The 18632-nt window shown below is 36.6% G+C and overlaps 1 protein-coding gene across 2 annotated transcripts in view; it reads right to left on the bottom strand.

Annotated features, from left to right (window-relative positions):
• Positions 1-18632, bottom strand: part of SEC22A (SEC22 homolog A, vesicle trafficking protein) — an 89221-nt gene that overhangs the window by 50453 nt on the left and 20136 nt on the right. For both annotated transcript variants that reach the window (XM_060418607.1, XM_027956447.3), the window contains 2 exons: positions 9208-9371; positions 7885-8079 (listed from right to left, as the gene is read on the bottom strand). In XM_060418607.1, the coding sequence (XP_060274590.1) occupies positions 7885-8079; positions 9208-9371 (359 nt within the window). The remainder of the gene's footprint in view (positions 1-7884; positions 8080-9207; positions 9372-18632) is intronic.

The following is an 18632-nucleotide window of genomic DNA, read 5'->3' as shown; positions in this document are numbered from 1 at the left end:
CGGCAAGAATACTAGAGTGGGTTGCCATTTCCTACTCCAGATTTTATACACAGTAGTGTACATATGTCAGTCCCAATCACCCAATTCTTCCCACTCTCTCTCTCCCATCCTTTGGTGGCCATACATTTGTTCTCTATGTCAGTGTCTTTATTTCTGTTTTGCAAATAGGTTCATCTCTACCATTTTTCTAAATCCACATATAAAGTGTTAGGTACTGCTCTTCCGTCCATGGAATTCTCCAGACAAGAATACTGGAGTGGGTTGCCATTTCCTTCTCCAGGAGATATTCCTGACCTAGGGATCAAACCCAGGTCTCCTGCATTGCAGGCAGATTCTTTACCATCCGAACCACCAGGAAAGCCATGATATTATACAATATCTTTTTCTGACATACTTCACCTGTTATGATAATCTCTAGGTCCATCCACATTTCTGCAAACGACATTATTTCATTCCTTTTTATGACCAAGTAATATTCTACTGTGTATATGTACAGTAGCAAGAATAAAGAAGCTATTCTTTATCCATTCCTTTGTCAATGGACATTTGCATTGACACTGTGCTGCAATGAACACTGGAGTACATACATCCTTGAGAAATATGGTTTTCTTCAGATATATGCCCAGGAATGGGATTGCTGGGTCATATGATAGCTCTATTTTTAGTCTTTTAAGAAACCTCCATACTATTCTCCATAGTGGCTGTACCAATTTACACTCCCATCAACAGTGTAGGAAGGTTCCCTTTTCAGCATTTATTGTTTGTAGAATTTTTGATGATGGCCATGCTGGTGTGAGGTGATACCTCATTGTAGTTTTGATTTGTATTTCTCTAGTAATAATGTTGAGCATCTTTTTATGTGTCTGTTGGCCATCTATATGTCTTCTTTGAAGAAATCTCTATTTAGGTCTCCAACAGTTTTTGATTGGGTTGTTTATTTTCTTTCTATATTGATCTGCATGAGGTGTTTGTATATTTTGGAGATTAATCCCTGCTGTTGCTTCGTTGGCAAATATTTTCTCCCATGTAATGGTTGTCTTTTTGTTTTATGGTTTCCTTTGCTGGGTAAAGCTTTTAAATTTAACTGGTCCCATTTGTTTATTTTTGTCTTTTTTTCCATCACTCTAGGCAGTAGATCAAAAAATGTCTTGCTGTGATTTATGTCACAGAATGTTCTGTCTACATTTTCCTCCAAGAGTTTTATGGTATCTAGCATTTAGGTCTTTAATCCATTTTTGAGGGGTGTGTGTGTGTGTGTGCGGTGTTAGGGCATGTTCTAATTTCATTCTTTTACATGCAGTTGTTCAGTTTTACCAGCACAGTTTATTGAAGAGACTGTCTTTTTTCCACTGTATATTCTTGCCTCCTTTTTCATAAATAGAAATATCTTGCTTTCCTATACACTAACAATGGAAGATCAGAAAGAGAGATTAAGGAAATAATCCCATTTACCATTACATCAAAAAGAATAAAATACCTAGGAATAAATTGATCTAAGAAAGTAAAAGACCTGTACTCGGAAAACTGTAAGATACTGATGAAAGAAATCCAAGATAACAAAAATAAGTGGAAAGATATACTGTGTTCTTGGATGGGCCACAGGTGGCCACAGGTGCATGGATTTACCTCTGGCCTTTCTATCCTGTTACGCTGATCTATATTTCTGTTTTTGTGCCAGTACCATATTGTTTTGATTACTGCAAATTTGTAGTATAGTCAGAAGTCAGGGAGCCTGACTCCTCCAGCTCCATTCTTCTTTCTCAAGATTGCTTTTGCTATTCAGAGTCTTTTTTGTTTCCATACAAATTGCAAATTTTTTTAATTCTTTGAAAAGTGCCCTTGAATAGGGATTGCATTAAATCTACAGATTGCTTTTGGGTAGTATAGTCATTTTGACAATAGTGATTCTTCCAATCCAAGAACACAGTATATCTTCCCATCTATTTTTGTTATCTTGGATTTCTTTCATCAGTATCTTACAGTTTTCCGAGTACAGGTCTTTTACTTTCTTAGATCAGTTTATTCCTAGGTATTTTATTCTTTTTGATGCAATGGTAAATAGGATTATTTCCTTAATCTCTTTTTCTGATCTTTTATTGTTAGCGTATACTACTACTACTAAGTCGCTTCAGTCGTGTCCGACTCTGTGCGACCCCACAGACAGCAGCCCACCAGGATCCCCCGTCCCTGGGATTCTCCAGGCAAGAACACTGGAGTGGGTTGCCACTTCCTTCTCCAATGCATGAAAGTGAAAAGTGAAAGTGAAATCACTCAGTCGTGTTCAACTCTCAATGACCCCATGGACTGCAGCCCACCAGGCTCCTCCGCCCATGAGATTCTCCAGGCAAGAGTACTAGAGTGGGGTGCCATTGCCTTCTCCGTTGTTAGTGTATAGGAAAGTAAGATATTTCTGTTTATTAATTTTGTATCCTGCAACTTTACCAAATGCATTGATGAGCTCTAGTAGTTTTCTGGTAGCATTTTCAGGATTTTCCACATTTGGAAAACTCAGCAGTGGCCACAGGACTGGAAAAGGTCAGTTTTCATTCCAATCCCAAAGAAAGGCAATGCCAAAGATGTTCAAATTACCATACAATTGCACTTCTTTCACAGGCCAGCAAGATTATGCTCAAAATCCTTCAAGCTAGGCACCAGCATTACATGAATGGAGAACTTCCAGATGTACCAACTGGATTTAGAAAAGACAGAGGAACTAGAAATCAAATTGCCAATATCCACTAGCTCATAGAAAAAGTAAGGGAATTCCAAAAAACATCTACCTCATTGACTATGCTAAAGGCTTTGACTGCAAGGATCACAATAAACTGTGGAATATTCTTAATGAGAATGGGAATACCAGACCCCATTACCTGCCTCCTGAGAAAGCTGTATGCAGGACAAGAACAACATTTAGAAACAGATATAGGACAAGAGACTGTTTGTAAATTGGGAAAGGAGTACGTCAAGGCTGTATATTGTCACCCTGCTTATTTAACTTATATGCAGAGTACATCATGCAAAATGCCGGGCTGGATGAATCACAAGCTGGAATCAAAATTCCTGGGAGAAATATCAATAACCTCAGATATGCAGATGATATCACTTTAATGGCAGAAAGCAAAGAGGAACTAAAGAGCCTCTTGATGAAAGTGAAAGAGGAGAGTGAAAAAGCTGGCTTAAAACTCAACATTTAAAAAACTAAGATCATGTCATCCAATCCTATCACTTCATGGCAAATAGATGGGGAAAATGTGGAAACAGTGTCATTTTTCATTTTCTTGGGCTCCAAAATCAATGCAGATGGTGACTACAGCCAAAATTTTAAAAGACGCTTGCTGTCTTGTTCTTGATCTGAGAGGAAATGCTTTCAGCCTTTCACTATTGAGTATGATGCTAGCTGTACGTTTGTCATCAGTTCAGTTGCTCACTTGGGTCTGACTCTCTGCGACTCTATGGACCACAGCACTCCAGGGCTCCCTGTCCATCAATAACTCTAGAAGTTTACTCAAACTCATGTCCATTAAGTCGGTGATGCCATCCAACCATCTCATCCTCTGTCGTCCCCTTCTCCTCCCACCTTCATATCTTTCCCAGTGTCAGGGTCTTTTCAAATGAGTCAGTTCTTCGCATCAGGTGGCCAAAGTATTGGAGTTTCAGCTTCAGCTCCAGTCCTTCCAATAATTATTCAGGACTGATTTCCTTTAGGATGGACTGGTTGGATCTCCTTGTAGTCCAAGGGACTCTCAGGAGTCTTCTCTAACACCACAGTTCAAAAGCATCAACTCTTTGGTGCTCAGCTTTCTTTATAGTCCAACTCTCACATCCATACATGACTACTGGAAAAACCATAGCCTTGACTGGATGGACCTTTGTTGATAAAGTAATGTCTCTGCTTTTCAATATGCTGTCTAGGTTGCTCATAACTTTTCTCCCAAGGAGTAAGTATCTTTTAATTTCATGCCTGCAATCACAATCTGCAATGATTTTGGAGCCGAAAAAAATAGTCTGTCACTGTTTCCACTGTTTCCCCATCTATTTGCGATGAAGTGATGGGACCAGATGCCATGATCTTAGTTTTCGGAATGCTGAGTTTTAAGCCAGCGTTTTCACTCTCCTCTTTCACTTTCATCAAGAGGCTTTTTAGTTCCTCTTAACTTTCTGCCATAAGGGTGATGTCATCTTCATATTTGAGGTTATCGATATTTCTCCTGGCAATCTTGATTCCAGCTTGTGCTGCCTCTAGCCCAGTGTTTCTCATGATGTACTCTGTATATAAGTTAAATAAGCAGGGTGACTTGACAGATTCCTTTCCCTATTTGAAACCAGTCTATTGTTCCATGTCCAGTTCTAACTGTTGCTTCTTGACCTGCATACAGATTTCTCAGGAGGCAGGTCAGGTGGTCTGGTATTCCCATCTCTTTGAGAACTGTCCAGAGTTTGTTGTGATCCACACAGTCAAAGGCTTTGGCATAGTCAATGAAGCAGAAATATATGTTTTTCTGGAACTTTCTTGCTTTTTCGATGATCCAGAGAATGTGGGCAATTTGATCTCTACCTTTTCTAAAACCAGCTTGAACATCTGGAAGTTCATGGTTCACGTATTGCTGAAGCCTGGCTTGGAGAATGTTGAGCATTACTTTACTAGCGTGTGAGATGAGTGCAACTGGGCAGTAGTTTGAGCATTCTTTGGTATTGCCTTTCTTTGGGATTAGAATGAAAACTGACGTTTTCCAGTCCTGTGGCCACTGCTGAGTTTCCCAAATTTGCTGGCATATTGAGTGCAGCACTTTCACAGCATCACCTTTTAGGATTTGAAATAGTTCAACTGGAGTTCCATCACCTCCGCTAGCTTTGTTCGTAGTGATGCTTCCTAAGGCCCACTTGACTTTGCATTCCAGGATGCCTGGCTCTAGATGAGTGATCAAACCACCATGATTATCTGGGTCATGAAGATCTTTTTTATACAGTTCTTCTGTGTATTCTTGCCACCTCTTCCTAATATCTTCTGCTTCTGTTAGGTCCATACCATCTGTCCTTTATTGTACCCATCTTTGCATGAATGAATGAAGAGATGGGGCCAAAGCTAAAACAACACCCAGTTGTGGATGTGACTGGTGATAGAAGCAAAGACTGATGCTGTAAGGAGCAATATTGCATAGGATCCTGGAATGTTAGTTCCATGAACCAAGGCAAATTGGAAGTGGTCAAACAGGAGATGGCAAGAGTAAATGTCGACATTTTAGGAATCAGTGAACTAAAATGGACTGGAATGGGTGAATTTAACTCAGATAAACATTTTATCTATTACTGTGGGCAAGAATCCCTTAGAAGAAATGGAGTAGCCATCATAGTCAACAAAAGAGTCGGAAATACAGTATTTGGATGCAATCTCAAAAACAACAGAATGATCTCTGTTCGTTTCCAAGGCAAACCATTCAATATCATGGTAACCCAAGTCTATGCCCTAACCAGTAATGCTGAAGAAGCTGAAGTTGAATGGTTCTATGAAGACCTACAAGACCTTCTAGAACTAACACCCAAAAAGATGTCCTTTTCATTACAGGGGACTGGAATGCAAAAGTAGGAAGTCAAGAAACACCTGGAGTAACAGGCAAATTTGTCCTTGGAGTACAGAATGAAGCAGGGCAAAAGCTAATAGAGTTTTGCCAAGAGAACGCACTGGTCATAGCAAACAACCTCTTCCAACAACAGAAGAGGTTTGTCATATATGGCTTTATTACGTTGAGGCAGGTTCCCTCTAAGCCTACTTTCTGGAGAGCTTTCATCACAAATGTTTGCTGAACTTTGTCAAAAGCTTTTTCTGCATCTATTGAGATTATATATATATATATATAGCTTTATAATATTGCTTTTAACTGACTTAGAAAAGAAGAAAATACATTTTATTGTCTAACTACCTTTATGATTGCTCTTTGCTTTTTATTCTTTCAGTATGGATTCAAACTATTGTCTGGGTCTTGCTTTCAAATATGAAGAACCTGCATCAGTATTTCTTTATGGTGAGTCCACCAGAAACAAATTCTCTCATTTTCTGCTTATTTGCAAATATCTTTATTTCACCTTCATTTTTGAAAGACAGGCTTACTATATATAGGATTCTTGGTTGAGTTTTTGTTTCCCTTTGAGTTTTTTGAGCATATTATCCTATCACTTTTTGTCCCCACTGTTTCTGTTGAGAAGGCAGTTGTTAATTTTGTTGTGGTTAACCTTGCAAATGACAAGTTGTTTTTCTCTTTCTGTTTTAAAGATTTTTCCTTGTCTTTCAGCATTTTTAATGATTCATCTATTTGTGAATCTCTTGCATGTATCCTATTTGGAATCCCTTGAGCTTCCTGGAGGAGCAGATTAACATATCCGAATAAGTGGAAACTTTTTAGCTTTTATTTCTTCAATGCTTCTTCTGCTCCCCTCTCTCCTTTCCTTCTGGCTCTCCCATCATGCATATGTTAGTGTGCTTAATAGGGCCCCATATTTTTCTGAAGTTCTATTCATTTTTCTTCATTTTTCTCTCTGTTCTTTGGACTACATAATCTCTATTAATCTTTTTTCTGCCTGTTCAAATCTACTATTGAGCCCAACTAGCAAGTTTTTAAATTTTAGCTGTATTTGTCAATTCCAGAATTTCCATTTGGTTCCTTTACTTTAAATTTTCTTTCTTTTATTAAAACTGTCTATTTGATGTGACATCACCATCATATTCTTTAATCATGGCTTCCTTTAGTTCTTTGAAGAAAATTATAATGGCTACTTTGAAGTATTTGTTAAATCTGACATCAGATCATTCTCACAGGCAGTTTCTATTGCCTGCCTTCCCTACCATACCCCATCCCCAGTGGATGAATTATAATTTCCTTTTCTTTTGAATGTCTTGTAATTGTTTTTATTGGAAACTAGGCATTTTAGAAACTATATTTTAACAACTCTGGGTACTGATCCACCTCTTCTCCCCCAAGGTTTGTTACTATTATTTGTTTGTTTACTTGTTTTCTGGCTAGCTGGATTATTTTAGTGAAATCTGCTTCCTCTGTCTCCCATAATTTATATTAATCAAACCAAACATGAAAGGTTGTGTTCAACCTTGAATGTCACATCTGAAGAATACTAACAAACATAAGCATAGAAAGAGGAAGCTTCCAGGATGAGGAGGGTTTCAAAATACAATAGACAAAAAGGGTAAGGAAATTGGGGATATTTTACATGAAGTCAATCAGACTAATAGGATAAAAAGGACACAAAGCTGCTGATTTCAAAGCTGTGGTACAGCTGAAGCCAGGGAGGGAGAGGTCACAGAACTTAGACAAATGTAGGCATTACAGGGAACAGATTTTAGCTCAAAAATACAAGAAAGAATTTTTAAAATAAGCAATTCAACAGTGGCATATACTACCTTATAAAAGAACAAGGGTTTTACTTTTAAGCAGAAATTTTCAACATGTCACAGCTGTTGAGAATGACACTCCTTGTTTGAGAGGGACATCTGAGCAGATGATCATATTTTCCGTGACAGCCAAAAACCTTGACCTCAAATGTAGTCATTTTTACAGAATGCAAAGCACTTTACATGCCTATAGGTATACATTGCAAATAAACTATTATTCTTTTCAAGAAAAATGTGTACAAGGAAACCTTAAATGTTTCTCTAGCAAAGAGTTCCTTTGAGATTGCTGTTTAAAAGTATTTTTCTGATCAGTCACATATCTGAGAGATAACTATATAAATCATTGGGAGAAATGATTAATTACTTTGAGCTTCTACATTCATGTACTTGCTTTAAAATTTTAGAATAAATTAATTCATTTTTTAAGAGCCCCTCAGTTCTTAGAAAATACTTTTTTAATGAAGTAATTGAGATCCAGAACTCACCAGAAGAAATCTTACCAGCACCTTTATAGTCAACAGAAAATGCAGATGTGACTCCATTGGCTGACCCCAGCTCACCCATGGAAATTTGATAAGGGGGCCTCAGCTTGATTTCCATCTGCATGTCAGACAGATTTATCTTTGTTGAAAGAGATCTGGGATTATTATATCGCTGCTTGGTCCTCTGAATGAAGTTATCTATGTAAAATAAAAAATAAATTTCCTTGCAGTCATTTGTTAATTAAATCATTTGAAAGTGTGATGTTTACAGACAGTAAATTTGGTGATAAACAGTTTGTTATCCTAAATGTTCAACCTGTCATGGAATGCCCTAATATTATTTGTGTTTAATATATCATGGCATCATCAGTTTTTCTCACTAGAAATTATACTCTAGAAACTAGTAATTATAACTAAACTAAGGATTTAATATCACATGATTGTGAGAATACTTCTACAATTATATCCACTTCAAGGAATTACTCTGAACCTCTTAAAAAAAAATGAAAACAGCTCCCTTTAAATTTAAACCAAAGCTTTAATTTGTACAGGGATTCAGATCTCATAAAATATTATCTGTAAGTATTACCAGTTGTAATTACATTAAAACATACACTGTAAATTGCATGTTCATATAAACCTGTTTTCTTATTTATTGCTTATACCATTAGAACATATGCTTTAAAGAACAAATTTAATGAAATCAATAAAAGACATTTCCTAAATTTCTCCCAATTTTATTTCCACTATTTGCACCTTGAATTTACCCTTTTTCCCCCTTCTGCATCAGGAGTCAAGCAAACTAATGTCCACAGGCCAAATCTAGCCTGTTGATTCTATTTGTGAACAAAATGTTACTGGAATATAACTATACTCATTCATTTATGCACTGCCTATGGCTGTTTTCAAGCCATAATAGCAAGGACTGAGACTGAGAAAATAATCCTTAAAGCCTAAAATTGTACTATCTGGTCCTTTCCAATAAACGTTTGTCAACTTCTGTTCTATATTAAGCAGCCTAAAAATACTATCACATAAACACAAAGCTCTGAATCTGTAGCTTATAAATTTCTCACTGAGAAATTATCCTCTGGGATTAATTCTTTGAGCCAATAATCACGATCCTCTAGAGAGTTCAAAGAGAACCTTTTCTAATAGGCATCCAAGTGAAGAAGTTGCCATAATTTATAGACTGTCGAACTATTCTGTCAAAAGAAAGTTAGTAGAATTTTTTGAGTTTTCTCTCTGTCCCTTAGTATTAGATGAAAAGTCATTTATGACTGAATAGAGACATGAAAAGGGAGAAAAAAAAAATCAGGCCCTTACCAAATTCAATGAAACAGTACGGTCTGACAGCAGTATTTGTCTTCATCATGTTATAAGTAGTAATGAACTCCTTCTGAAGCTCATCCAGGAAAGAGAAGGCCAGAACATTTGGGTAATTTTCAGTGCACAACATCATGTAGCTCACTCCCATAGAGCTAATAAAACTACAGTGTAGAAAACATCGGATTTAAAATTTCAAATTAAATCAAGGTAATCCATTACTTCACAAGACTGGCTCTATACACCATACACTGCTGCTACAGAGGCATTGATGATATTAACACTTATTAAATATTTTGGCAAAAAATTAAAGGAATTGAAATCAGTTGCAGTTTAAAAACAATAGACAAAAAAGTGAATGTATCCACTTTGCTGTATAGCAGAAACTAACACAACATTGTAAATCAACTACATTCAAACTAAGATTCATTTTTAAACAGTGGAGAGGGACATATACTGTGATTCGAATGTTTCAGTTACTTATCATTTGGGGTAGAAAGCAGGAAAGACTATGCAAATAGATAAGAGTCACAGATAGCTTAACATTTCAATCCTTCAACCTAGAGGAATTCAACACTGAGGTTCTGATGAAAGTTATGGACACTCTTTGCAGAAACAACACAGAATTTGGCTAACAGTCTCAAGGTGATTACTGACCTCCTAAAGTTATCCACTGACTCCAAAATCAAATCCTCTACTTCACAAAATGAATTATGTATCATTGGGGGAAAAAGAGAATTTAGGAGTTCATAACAACAAATAAAAGGGAAGAAAGGAAGACTCATTCATAGCAGAATGCTGAATACCACCTGGTAAATGTGGAGACAGTGGTAGAACTGGGAAACTTAGCACTTTGCAGCCTACACAGTAAAGAATGAATCCATTTATAAACAGTGGGTGCTAAATCTAGGTAGGTACTTTGGTAAGGAGCAGGAAATCGTGCATGGCTTTAAAATGTCTTCTCATGGATTGCTTATTGGCTGCAGGGGAATTCTACTGTATTTATAAAACAGTAGAAACTAGACAACACCTTAACCAGGTACTCTAATATCACTAAAGAGGGACAGATGGCCTTCCCATGCCTCCAGATGTGATCCTTGGTAAGACATATCAGTTCTGGCTGAGAATGCATAATCTGAATCTAATCACGAAGGAACACCAGAGTAATCAACGTTCTATTTTCTTTAAAAGGGTATGGGGTGGGGAGCTGTATTCTTTAGAAATCTCAAAGTTGTAAAAAAAAAAAGAAAGAAAGAAAGGCTTTGGAAACATTTCTGATCACAGGAGGTTAAAGAGACACAACTAAATGCAATACCTAACCCAGTCTGGATCCTGTGTTACAGAAGGGGAAAATTCTATAGAGGATATTCCTTGGTCAACTGACAAAAACAGAAAACAGGCGGTACGGTAGTTTAGGTAAAGGTATAGTATCAATATTAAATATACTAGATCTGATAACCATACTATAATTAAGTATAGGAATATCTCTAACCTTAGAAAATACACTCTGAAGTAGTTAGGAATAAAAGGGTATGGTATTTTTGTTTCTCTCAAATGGTTTAGACAAAAATAAATCAGATAGATAAAACAATAAAGTAAATGGGGTAAAATGTTAACAAAATGTGACTCTGGGTTCAAGTAATATTTGTAATTTTCATACTTGTGCAACTTTTCTGAAAGTTTGAAATCATTTCTAAATAAGTTAAAATTTAAAAACAAAAATGTTTAACCATCTTCTATTGGAAAAAAAATTTCTAAAACAAAGTATACATTGCCCTATAACGTGCATAGGATGGGACAGAAATTGATAGTTTTCAACGAGTCATTAAATGTTCTTGCATAGTACTGTCAACATCGTTCTGGTCTAGCTCAAGGGAAGCAAACAGAGCATACAGGCTATAACCTTGCCACTCCCATGCCAGACACTGCTAATCTGTCACAGCAGTTTTTCCTACCGAACCCTGATCTACATCAGAGTCTCTCTCTCTCCCTTTTTCTCTGCTATTATAGAAGCAGAATTTATTAATATCACTTTAAATTTAACTTTTAAAATATTCACATGACTCAAATTTTAAAAGAATGAAAAATGAAAGGAAATGTATACTTGAAGTATCTTATCCCCACCGCTGCTCTCAGATACTCAGTTCTCTGTCCCTCAAGCAACTCATGTTACTATTAATTTCATATGCATCCTTCCAGTCAGAGTTATGCATATGAAAACAAATATACATCTGTCTTTTTTAAAACACCACCCAAGGCAGCCAAATGATGTGGGTTTGGTACCTATTCATCATCTATTATTAACAGTGCAGGATATACTACTAGAAAAACTGCTGATCTTGTTCTTCTGGAATAACCTGAAATTCCTTTCTGAAGTTCCACTTAACATACAGCCATTTGATGCAATGTTTTTCAAGCTGAAAGTTGTGACCCCTCCCCAGTAGATCATAAAATTAAAGAATTACACACAGCATTTTCTTAAAAACTGAAATAGAATATTACAGAAAATGCCAGAATGCAAATTGTTTCATAAAACTTTGGTGTATTCTATTTGTATGCTAAGTAACGGTCACAAAGTAAAATGTATCTCTTCTTGTGGGTCACAGTCAAAAAAGTTTAGCCATAATGTACTGTACTTTTCTACAAAATTGTCAAGTAAATTGAAAAATCAAAGTATGATTTTCCCAAATACTTTTCCCTGTCCAAAAAAATCTTCACTGTCACTATCAAAATTCTTCAACATGTCATTAGCATTCAAATATATCTCACAATAACTTGAACTGTGATAGAACAAAATTGGTGATTGGCTTCTAAACACTTGGAACTTTCAAGTAGCTACGAGGCGTTATTTCACTATCCTTCAATAATATGATGGAAGCTTTTACACTCCAGTTTTTGTGCTATAACAGGGTTTTACTGTACTTCCATGTTAATAACAGAGTGAACCATAGACACCTACATGTGTTTATCCCAAATGGTTTCTCTTGCTTGCACTCAATTTACCTGGCAAATTATTTGTGAAATTTAAAAAGTCCTGTTTTTAAGATGGTATGTTAACGTTTTCAAGTCTTTATTATAAAGTCTTTATTTTATTATAAATGCTCGATATTCTCCAAAAATGCTATATTCTATAGTATTATGACTTTTCATAGTGAATTTACCCTTACAATGCTGTCTTTTTTTGAAATGCAAAGCTGGTTTTCCAAAATTACATACAACTCTGTTATCAAAGGTTCTACTTTTTCATATCACTGGGACAAACTGAAAGACTCCTACCATCGCGCTGAAGACAACTTGCAATGAAATAGTTTAAAGTCACTAGAGGCAAGCAAGTTTGTGCAGGCTTTAGCCTGTCCATCAAGTTCATTTGGCTCACTTGTTACAGACAATCTGGCTGTTGTTCTTCTGCCTTGATGAGGAGGAAGAAGAGAAGCAGTAGTAACAGTAATGGTGCGATTTAATAATAGTAACAGTAATAGCAGGTACGGTTTACTGATCACTTGGTATGAACCAGGCCCTTTGCTAAGTATTTTACATATTTTATCTAATTTCATTCTTACTTTACGTAAATAAAGCACATGCTATCTATCTTCACGTAATTAACCCAGTTTATACTTACATATTTGTATGTTTGTTGTTATGTCTCTCTCACTAATATTTATGCTCCATGAGAGCAGAGACGATTCTTTACAGTTCACCACTGTATTCTTAATATCTAGAATATTATGTCCAGTACACAATAAGTGCTCAATAAATTTGTAAATAAATAAGTGCATAGATGGCATCATTCATTTATTCATCTATATCTAATTGATCTAGATACTATGCAAAGATAATTGCACAGCTCAGTGGCATCTACACCAAGAAGCTCAATAAACACCTGACTAATGACAGAAGGGAGTAGAACTTCACATACTCTTCCAGGTCATTGTTCCCAGAAGGCTTGAGTTCAAGTCACTAAGTCTTCAACATCCCCCTATTTAAAAGACAGAGCTGTTCTCAGAGATCATGTAGAACTACTCACCTGTGCACTGAGTACCTCCAGATGGTTATAAAGATCTAACAAGTCTGTCGGCTTTCCTCTTATCACAGTCATGAGTAATCCTCACATCAACAAAAAGTCCTCTTTTCTCCACCTTGAGCACAATTCTTAAATTGTCACTGTTTTCTTCCTACTTCACTCTAATTTCCTTTTTCTTTTTTATTTCCTTCCACTTCTGGACTTTGGGATCCATGGGATTTGATCTCTATAGCTACTGCCTTTCTTCTGACCCAGGAATTTATCTAACCTCATTACATCTTTGGTTCCTCTCCGTGGCACATATACTAGAAACTTCTTTAAGGAATTCCAAGGTCAAGAGTGTCTGGGACAGGTAAGGCTGGCTGAAGTTCAAACTACAGATAAGGAGGCTTTACCACTTTCAGTCACTTTGTTTAAAAGCTAATTTTAACACGTATCCAAGCAGGCAGCACCTCAAGTGATTCCTGAAGTCGAACAAAATGAATAAGTGGTTTTAGACATTAAACTTTTCCTAGAACCTAATTTTATTTATGAGATGCCAAAAAATATTTTTTAGACATCACCAATTAAACATCAACATTATTAGGACTTGTTGGCTTGCTGTACCAAACTAAAATGATAAGTGAAGACTATGATCTTTCTCACAGCAAATAATAAAGCACCCAGTGCATATTCAGCATTCTACTCTACAGGCTTTAATATCAAAGACCAAATGTCTGCCCAATAGGAACCTGTAGTTAGGTACTGGGAATGTACTTAAAATGATATACAAAACAAGATTAAAGAAACAAAACTGAACTTTTTAGCATGCTAAATGAAGAAGTATAAAAACAGTTATAAATTGAAACAGTAATAATATTTGTATTACATATAGTTTTCAGCCACAGGACTGGAGGTCAGTTTTCATTCCAACCCTAAAGAAAGGCAATGCCAAAGAATGTTCAAACTACTGCACAATTGCACTCATCTCACATGCTAGCAAAGTAATGGTCAAAATTCTCCAAGCCAGGCTTCAACAGTATGTGAACCATGAACTTCCAGATGTTCAACATGGATTTAGAAAAGGCAAAGGAACCAGAGATCAAATTGCCAACATCTGTTGGATCATAGAAATAGCAACAGAATTCCAGAAAAACATCTACTTCTGCTTAAAGCCTTTGACTGTGTGGATCACAACAAACTGTGGAAAATTCTGAAAGAGATGGGAATACCAGACCATCTGACCTGTCTCTTGAGAAATCTGTATGCAGATCAGGAAGCAACAGTTAGAACTGGACATGGAACACCAGACTGGTTCCAAATCGGGAAAGGAGTACATCAAGGCTGTATATTGTCACCCTGCTTATTTAACTTACATGCAGAGTACATCATGCGAAATACCTGGCTGGATGAAGCACAAGCTGGAATCAAGATTGTCGAGAGAAATATCAATAACCTCAATACGCAGATGACAGGACCCTAATGGCAGAAACCAAAGAAGAATTAAAGAGTCTCTTGATGAAAGTGAAAGAGAAGAGTGAAAAAGTTGGCTGAAAACTCAACATTTAAAAAACTAAGATCATGGCATCTGGTCCAATTACTTCATGGTCAATAGATGGGGAAACAGTGAAAACAGTGACAGACTTTATTTTCTTGGGTTCCAAAATCACTGCAGATGGTGACTGCAGCCATGAAATTAAGACATTTGCTCCTTGGAAGAAAAGCTATGACCAACCTAGACAGCAGACTAAAAAGCAGAGACATTACTTTGCCAACTAAGGTTTGTCTAATCAAAGCTATGGCTTTTTGAGTAGTCACGTATGGATGTGAGAGTTGGACCATAAAGAAAGCTGAGTGCCAAAGAACTGACGCTTTTAAACTATGGTGTTGAAGAAGACTCTCAAGAGTCCCTTGGACTTCAAGGAGACCCAACCAGTCTATCCTAAAGGAAATCAGTCCTGAATATTCATTGGAAGGACTGATTGCTGAGGCTGAAACTCCAATAATTTGGCCACCTGATGCAAAGAACTGACTCATTGGAAAAGACCCTGACACTGGGAAAGATTGAAGGTAGGAGGAGAAGGGGAAGACAGGGGATGAGATGGTTGGATGGCATCACCAACTTGATGGATGTGAGTTTGAGCAAGGTCCAGGAGCTGGTGATGGACAGGGAAGCCTGGCATGCTACGGTCCATGGAGTCGCAAAGAGTCATATAGGACTGAGCAACCGAACTGAACTGAACTGAACTGATAGTTTTCATTCTGCAATTGTACCATTGCACATAGAAAATCTGCTCATCCTTTGTAGCCATGTTTAACAAGCAAACAGCTTTCCTGGGTGAAGAAAAGTTTTCCAGTTGGACATGAAATCTCTAATCCACATTTTAAAAACTCCTAAGAAAAAAAACCTTCCATACTGCATTCCATTTCCTAAAATAATGATTTTAAAGTTTTAATCATAAAAAACGGCTTGATGTTGTGAAATTGAGTATACCTTATGAATTTGTTATCACCAAATATATATGATAAGAAACAAAGTGAAAACAAGACTTTACCACCAGAGGGACAGTACAGTGACAGTATGATGACAAGAACCAGAAACAGAACTAAGTAACAATGAGCGTCTGCCATGCTCCACATTCCATCAGGAATTTCATATTTTCTCACTCATTCCTCTCTTACGTAGCCAACCTTTAATTATCCTCCAATGGTGAAGAGCTAAATCATAAATACATTATCACATAAATTAAAGACCCATTTTCATTACTAACTTAAACCTCATTATATAAGAAAATATGTATTAATATGTAATATGTCCGGTGATAGTAACTTATAACAGTAAGCTAAAGAAGAATTGGGCTTTCCTGGTGGCTCAGTGGTAAAGAATCCACCTGACAATGCAGGAGATATAGCTCAATCTGTGGGTGAGGAAGATCCCCTGGAGAAAGTAAGTGAAAGCAGTAGACACTCAGTCGTGTCTGACTCTTTGCGATCCTATGGACTGTAAATTGCTAAGCTCCTCTATCCATGGAATTCTCACTGGAGTGGGTTGCCATTCCCTTCTTGGATCTTGCTGACCCAGGGGGTCATCTTGTAAGTCTATGGGGTCACAGAAGAGTTGGACATGACTTAGCAAATAAACAAAAACAAATGGAGAATCAGATGATTTTAAGTGACTGAAGATGATTACACCATCAGAACCTTGGATACAAACTTTGCCTTTGACAGCCTTCATTTTCTTTTTCTGCAGAGTTAATCTATCTCCTGATTTTAACCCTAATTCCTTTACACCTTCACATTCCTGAATAAAGACCCTAACTTCTTTTAGATAACCGACCATTGACAGCCTCTTATTTGCCTGTTAGCTGCATTTCAGAGGTTTACTACACCTACAGAAACTGCATTGTAAGAGTAACTAGATTTCTAGATCAGTTCATAAGAGCCTATTTAACGTAACTGGAGCTGAAAAGCTGTGGATCTTACCATAATAAACAGTAGAAAAGTAATACGATGCTAGTAATGAGACAAAACACAGGTTATCTTCTTTCCCCAAGTGGCCTGGTAACTACTGGTGAGTTGCATTCCCCTGCTGCATCCCCCACACCAACCAAACACCTCGTCTCCAATGTTTTCTCATCAATTTTAGACTTCATATATACTCCATTCCTCATTGTTTTTCAACCAAAAAAGGGAGGGGGGATAGTTTCACTTAATACTCTTCCCTAGTTAATTTCATAAAATGAAAAGAATTAGGAAGGCAGTTTATCAGAAAAGAGGTTAAGGGTAAAAGGAGGTAACTCCCTCTTTTTACTTCTTGCACTAAACTCACCTCAGAGTATGACTGACCTTCCAAAGGGTTTGTCTTTTCATAAGACCAATGTCTCAATGTTTAAAGAGATTTCAAAATGTACAACTATCCTTTTTATACACCTACAACCAATTTCAAAGTTTCAAGATTTCATAAAATACAACTTAATTTCCATATGGTTAATAATTATTGTGTGAGTCACTGTTCCCTAAGTAGTAATATAAGTTTATCTATTAAACACTATAATTTAAGGAAGGTATCCTTCAATTAATAAAACAGATGAATTCCTTAAAGTTTTATACAGAGAATTATACTATCACATATGAAAAGAAATCACAAAACTGGATTATACATCCCCCTCCCCCACCCCAATTAGTCAAGTTGAAGAATTAAAAGAAAATGAAGACTTAACTCCATTGCACTCTGCTACCACACCGCACAACCACCCCTCATGTAGCAGCTACTATGATATGTGCATGGCACAGTACCACCACAAGCCAGACTCCACAGAACGTGCACCATTAGCTGAACTGCATTACTCAGATACTACAATCTGTTGAAATTTATCTTTTATCCAATACATAGGGGGAGAAAATTAAAAGAATTTTCTCAATTTTAAATGTTACTCACCTATTTTTTTTCTTAAAACTTTGAACTTCCTCTACCTATTCAACTAGAATCTAAGGTGAGGTACCATCTGATTTAGCACATAATTTGAAACTTAGTTTGGCTTCTCAGGGGTATTCTGAAAAGAGCACTTCAATTTCTTTACAAATCTAAAAACCACAATGCTTAGAGGTGAGGAATCGAAAATAATACAAGCCAGGGCAGGTCAATTATCTCAATGAGTTACAACCTAATTTTAGAGAGTGGATATAGAAATTCTCAAAAATATTAATAAGAAAACAAAATGGTGAAAAGGGCAGTCAACAAGTTCTACAGGCAATCTGTGAAGGGAGTGAGGTTACTAGAGAAATCAAACAGTAGTAATGAGGCAGGTGACTCAAAAGACCCAGGCTATAGGCGGAGCTTTGAAAGAAAGAGAAGTACTTAGAAATATGGCTAAGAAAGTACAGAGTGTTGCCAGTTTCATGCTGTGCTGCAACCACTACTATAGATCTTTGGGTTTTATCTGGCAAACTCATGGTGGTTAGAAAAAGAGGTGTCATGTGAGAATTTTAATATGTCAAGTAACACATCAATTTCCAATTTTATGTATTTCAGGCTAAATTTATCATACTGCATAAAAACCTCAATGAACTAGAAACCAACTAACAAGACTTCTAATCAGTGAAAGAAAATATATGAAATCTAGGTTGTTAGGAACTAGAACTAAAAATTCTCTGTTATTCAAACCTTTCTTAAAACTTGGCTATAAAAATACACAAAGACGTTTTTCTATATGTGGTTCTGGGGGTCATGTAATCTATTTATTCTTTTAGACATTTCTAAATTATATTCTTAGATCAGGCTGATTAGACCTCTGCTGATTCACCTGACTCCTAAACTCACTAATAAATTGCTTTTTGCATCAAGCTATTTGCTTATACTAAGGAATATTATAAGAAAAATCATAAAAAGCTCATGGTATGGCTGCTGGAAGAATACTATCCAAAT

The sequence above is a fragment of the Ovis aries genome, chromosome 1 (genome assembly GCF_016772045.2).
Source record: "Ovis aries strain OAR_USU_Benz2616 breed Rambouillet chromosome 1, ARS-UI_Ramb_v3.0, whole genome shotgun sequence".
Classification (NCBI taxonomy): Eukaryota; Metazoa; Chordata; class Mammalia; order Artiodactyla; family Bovidae; genus Ovis; species Ovis aries.
This window is presented reverse-complemented; position numbering and strand designations above follow the sequence as displayed.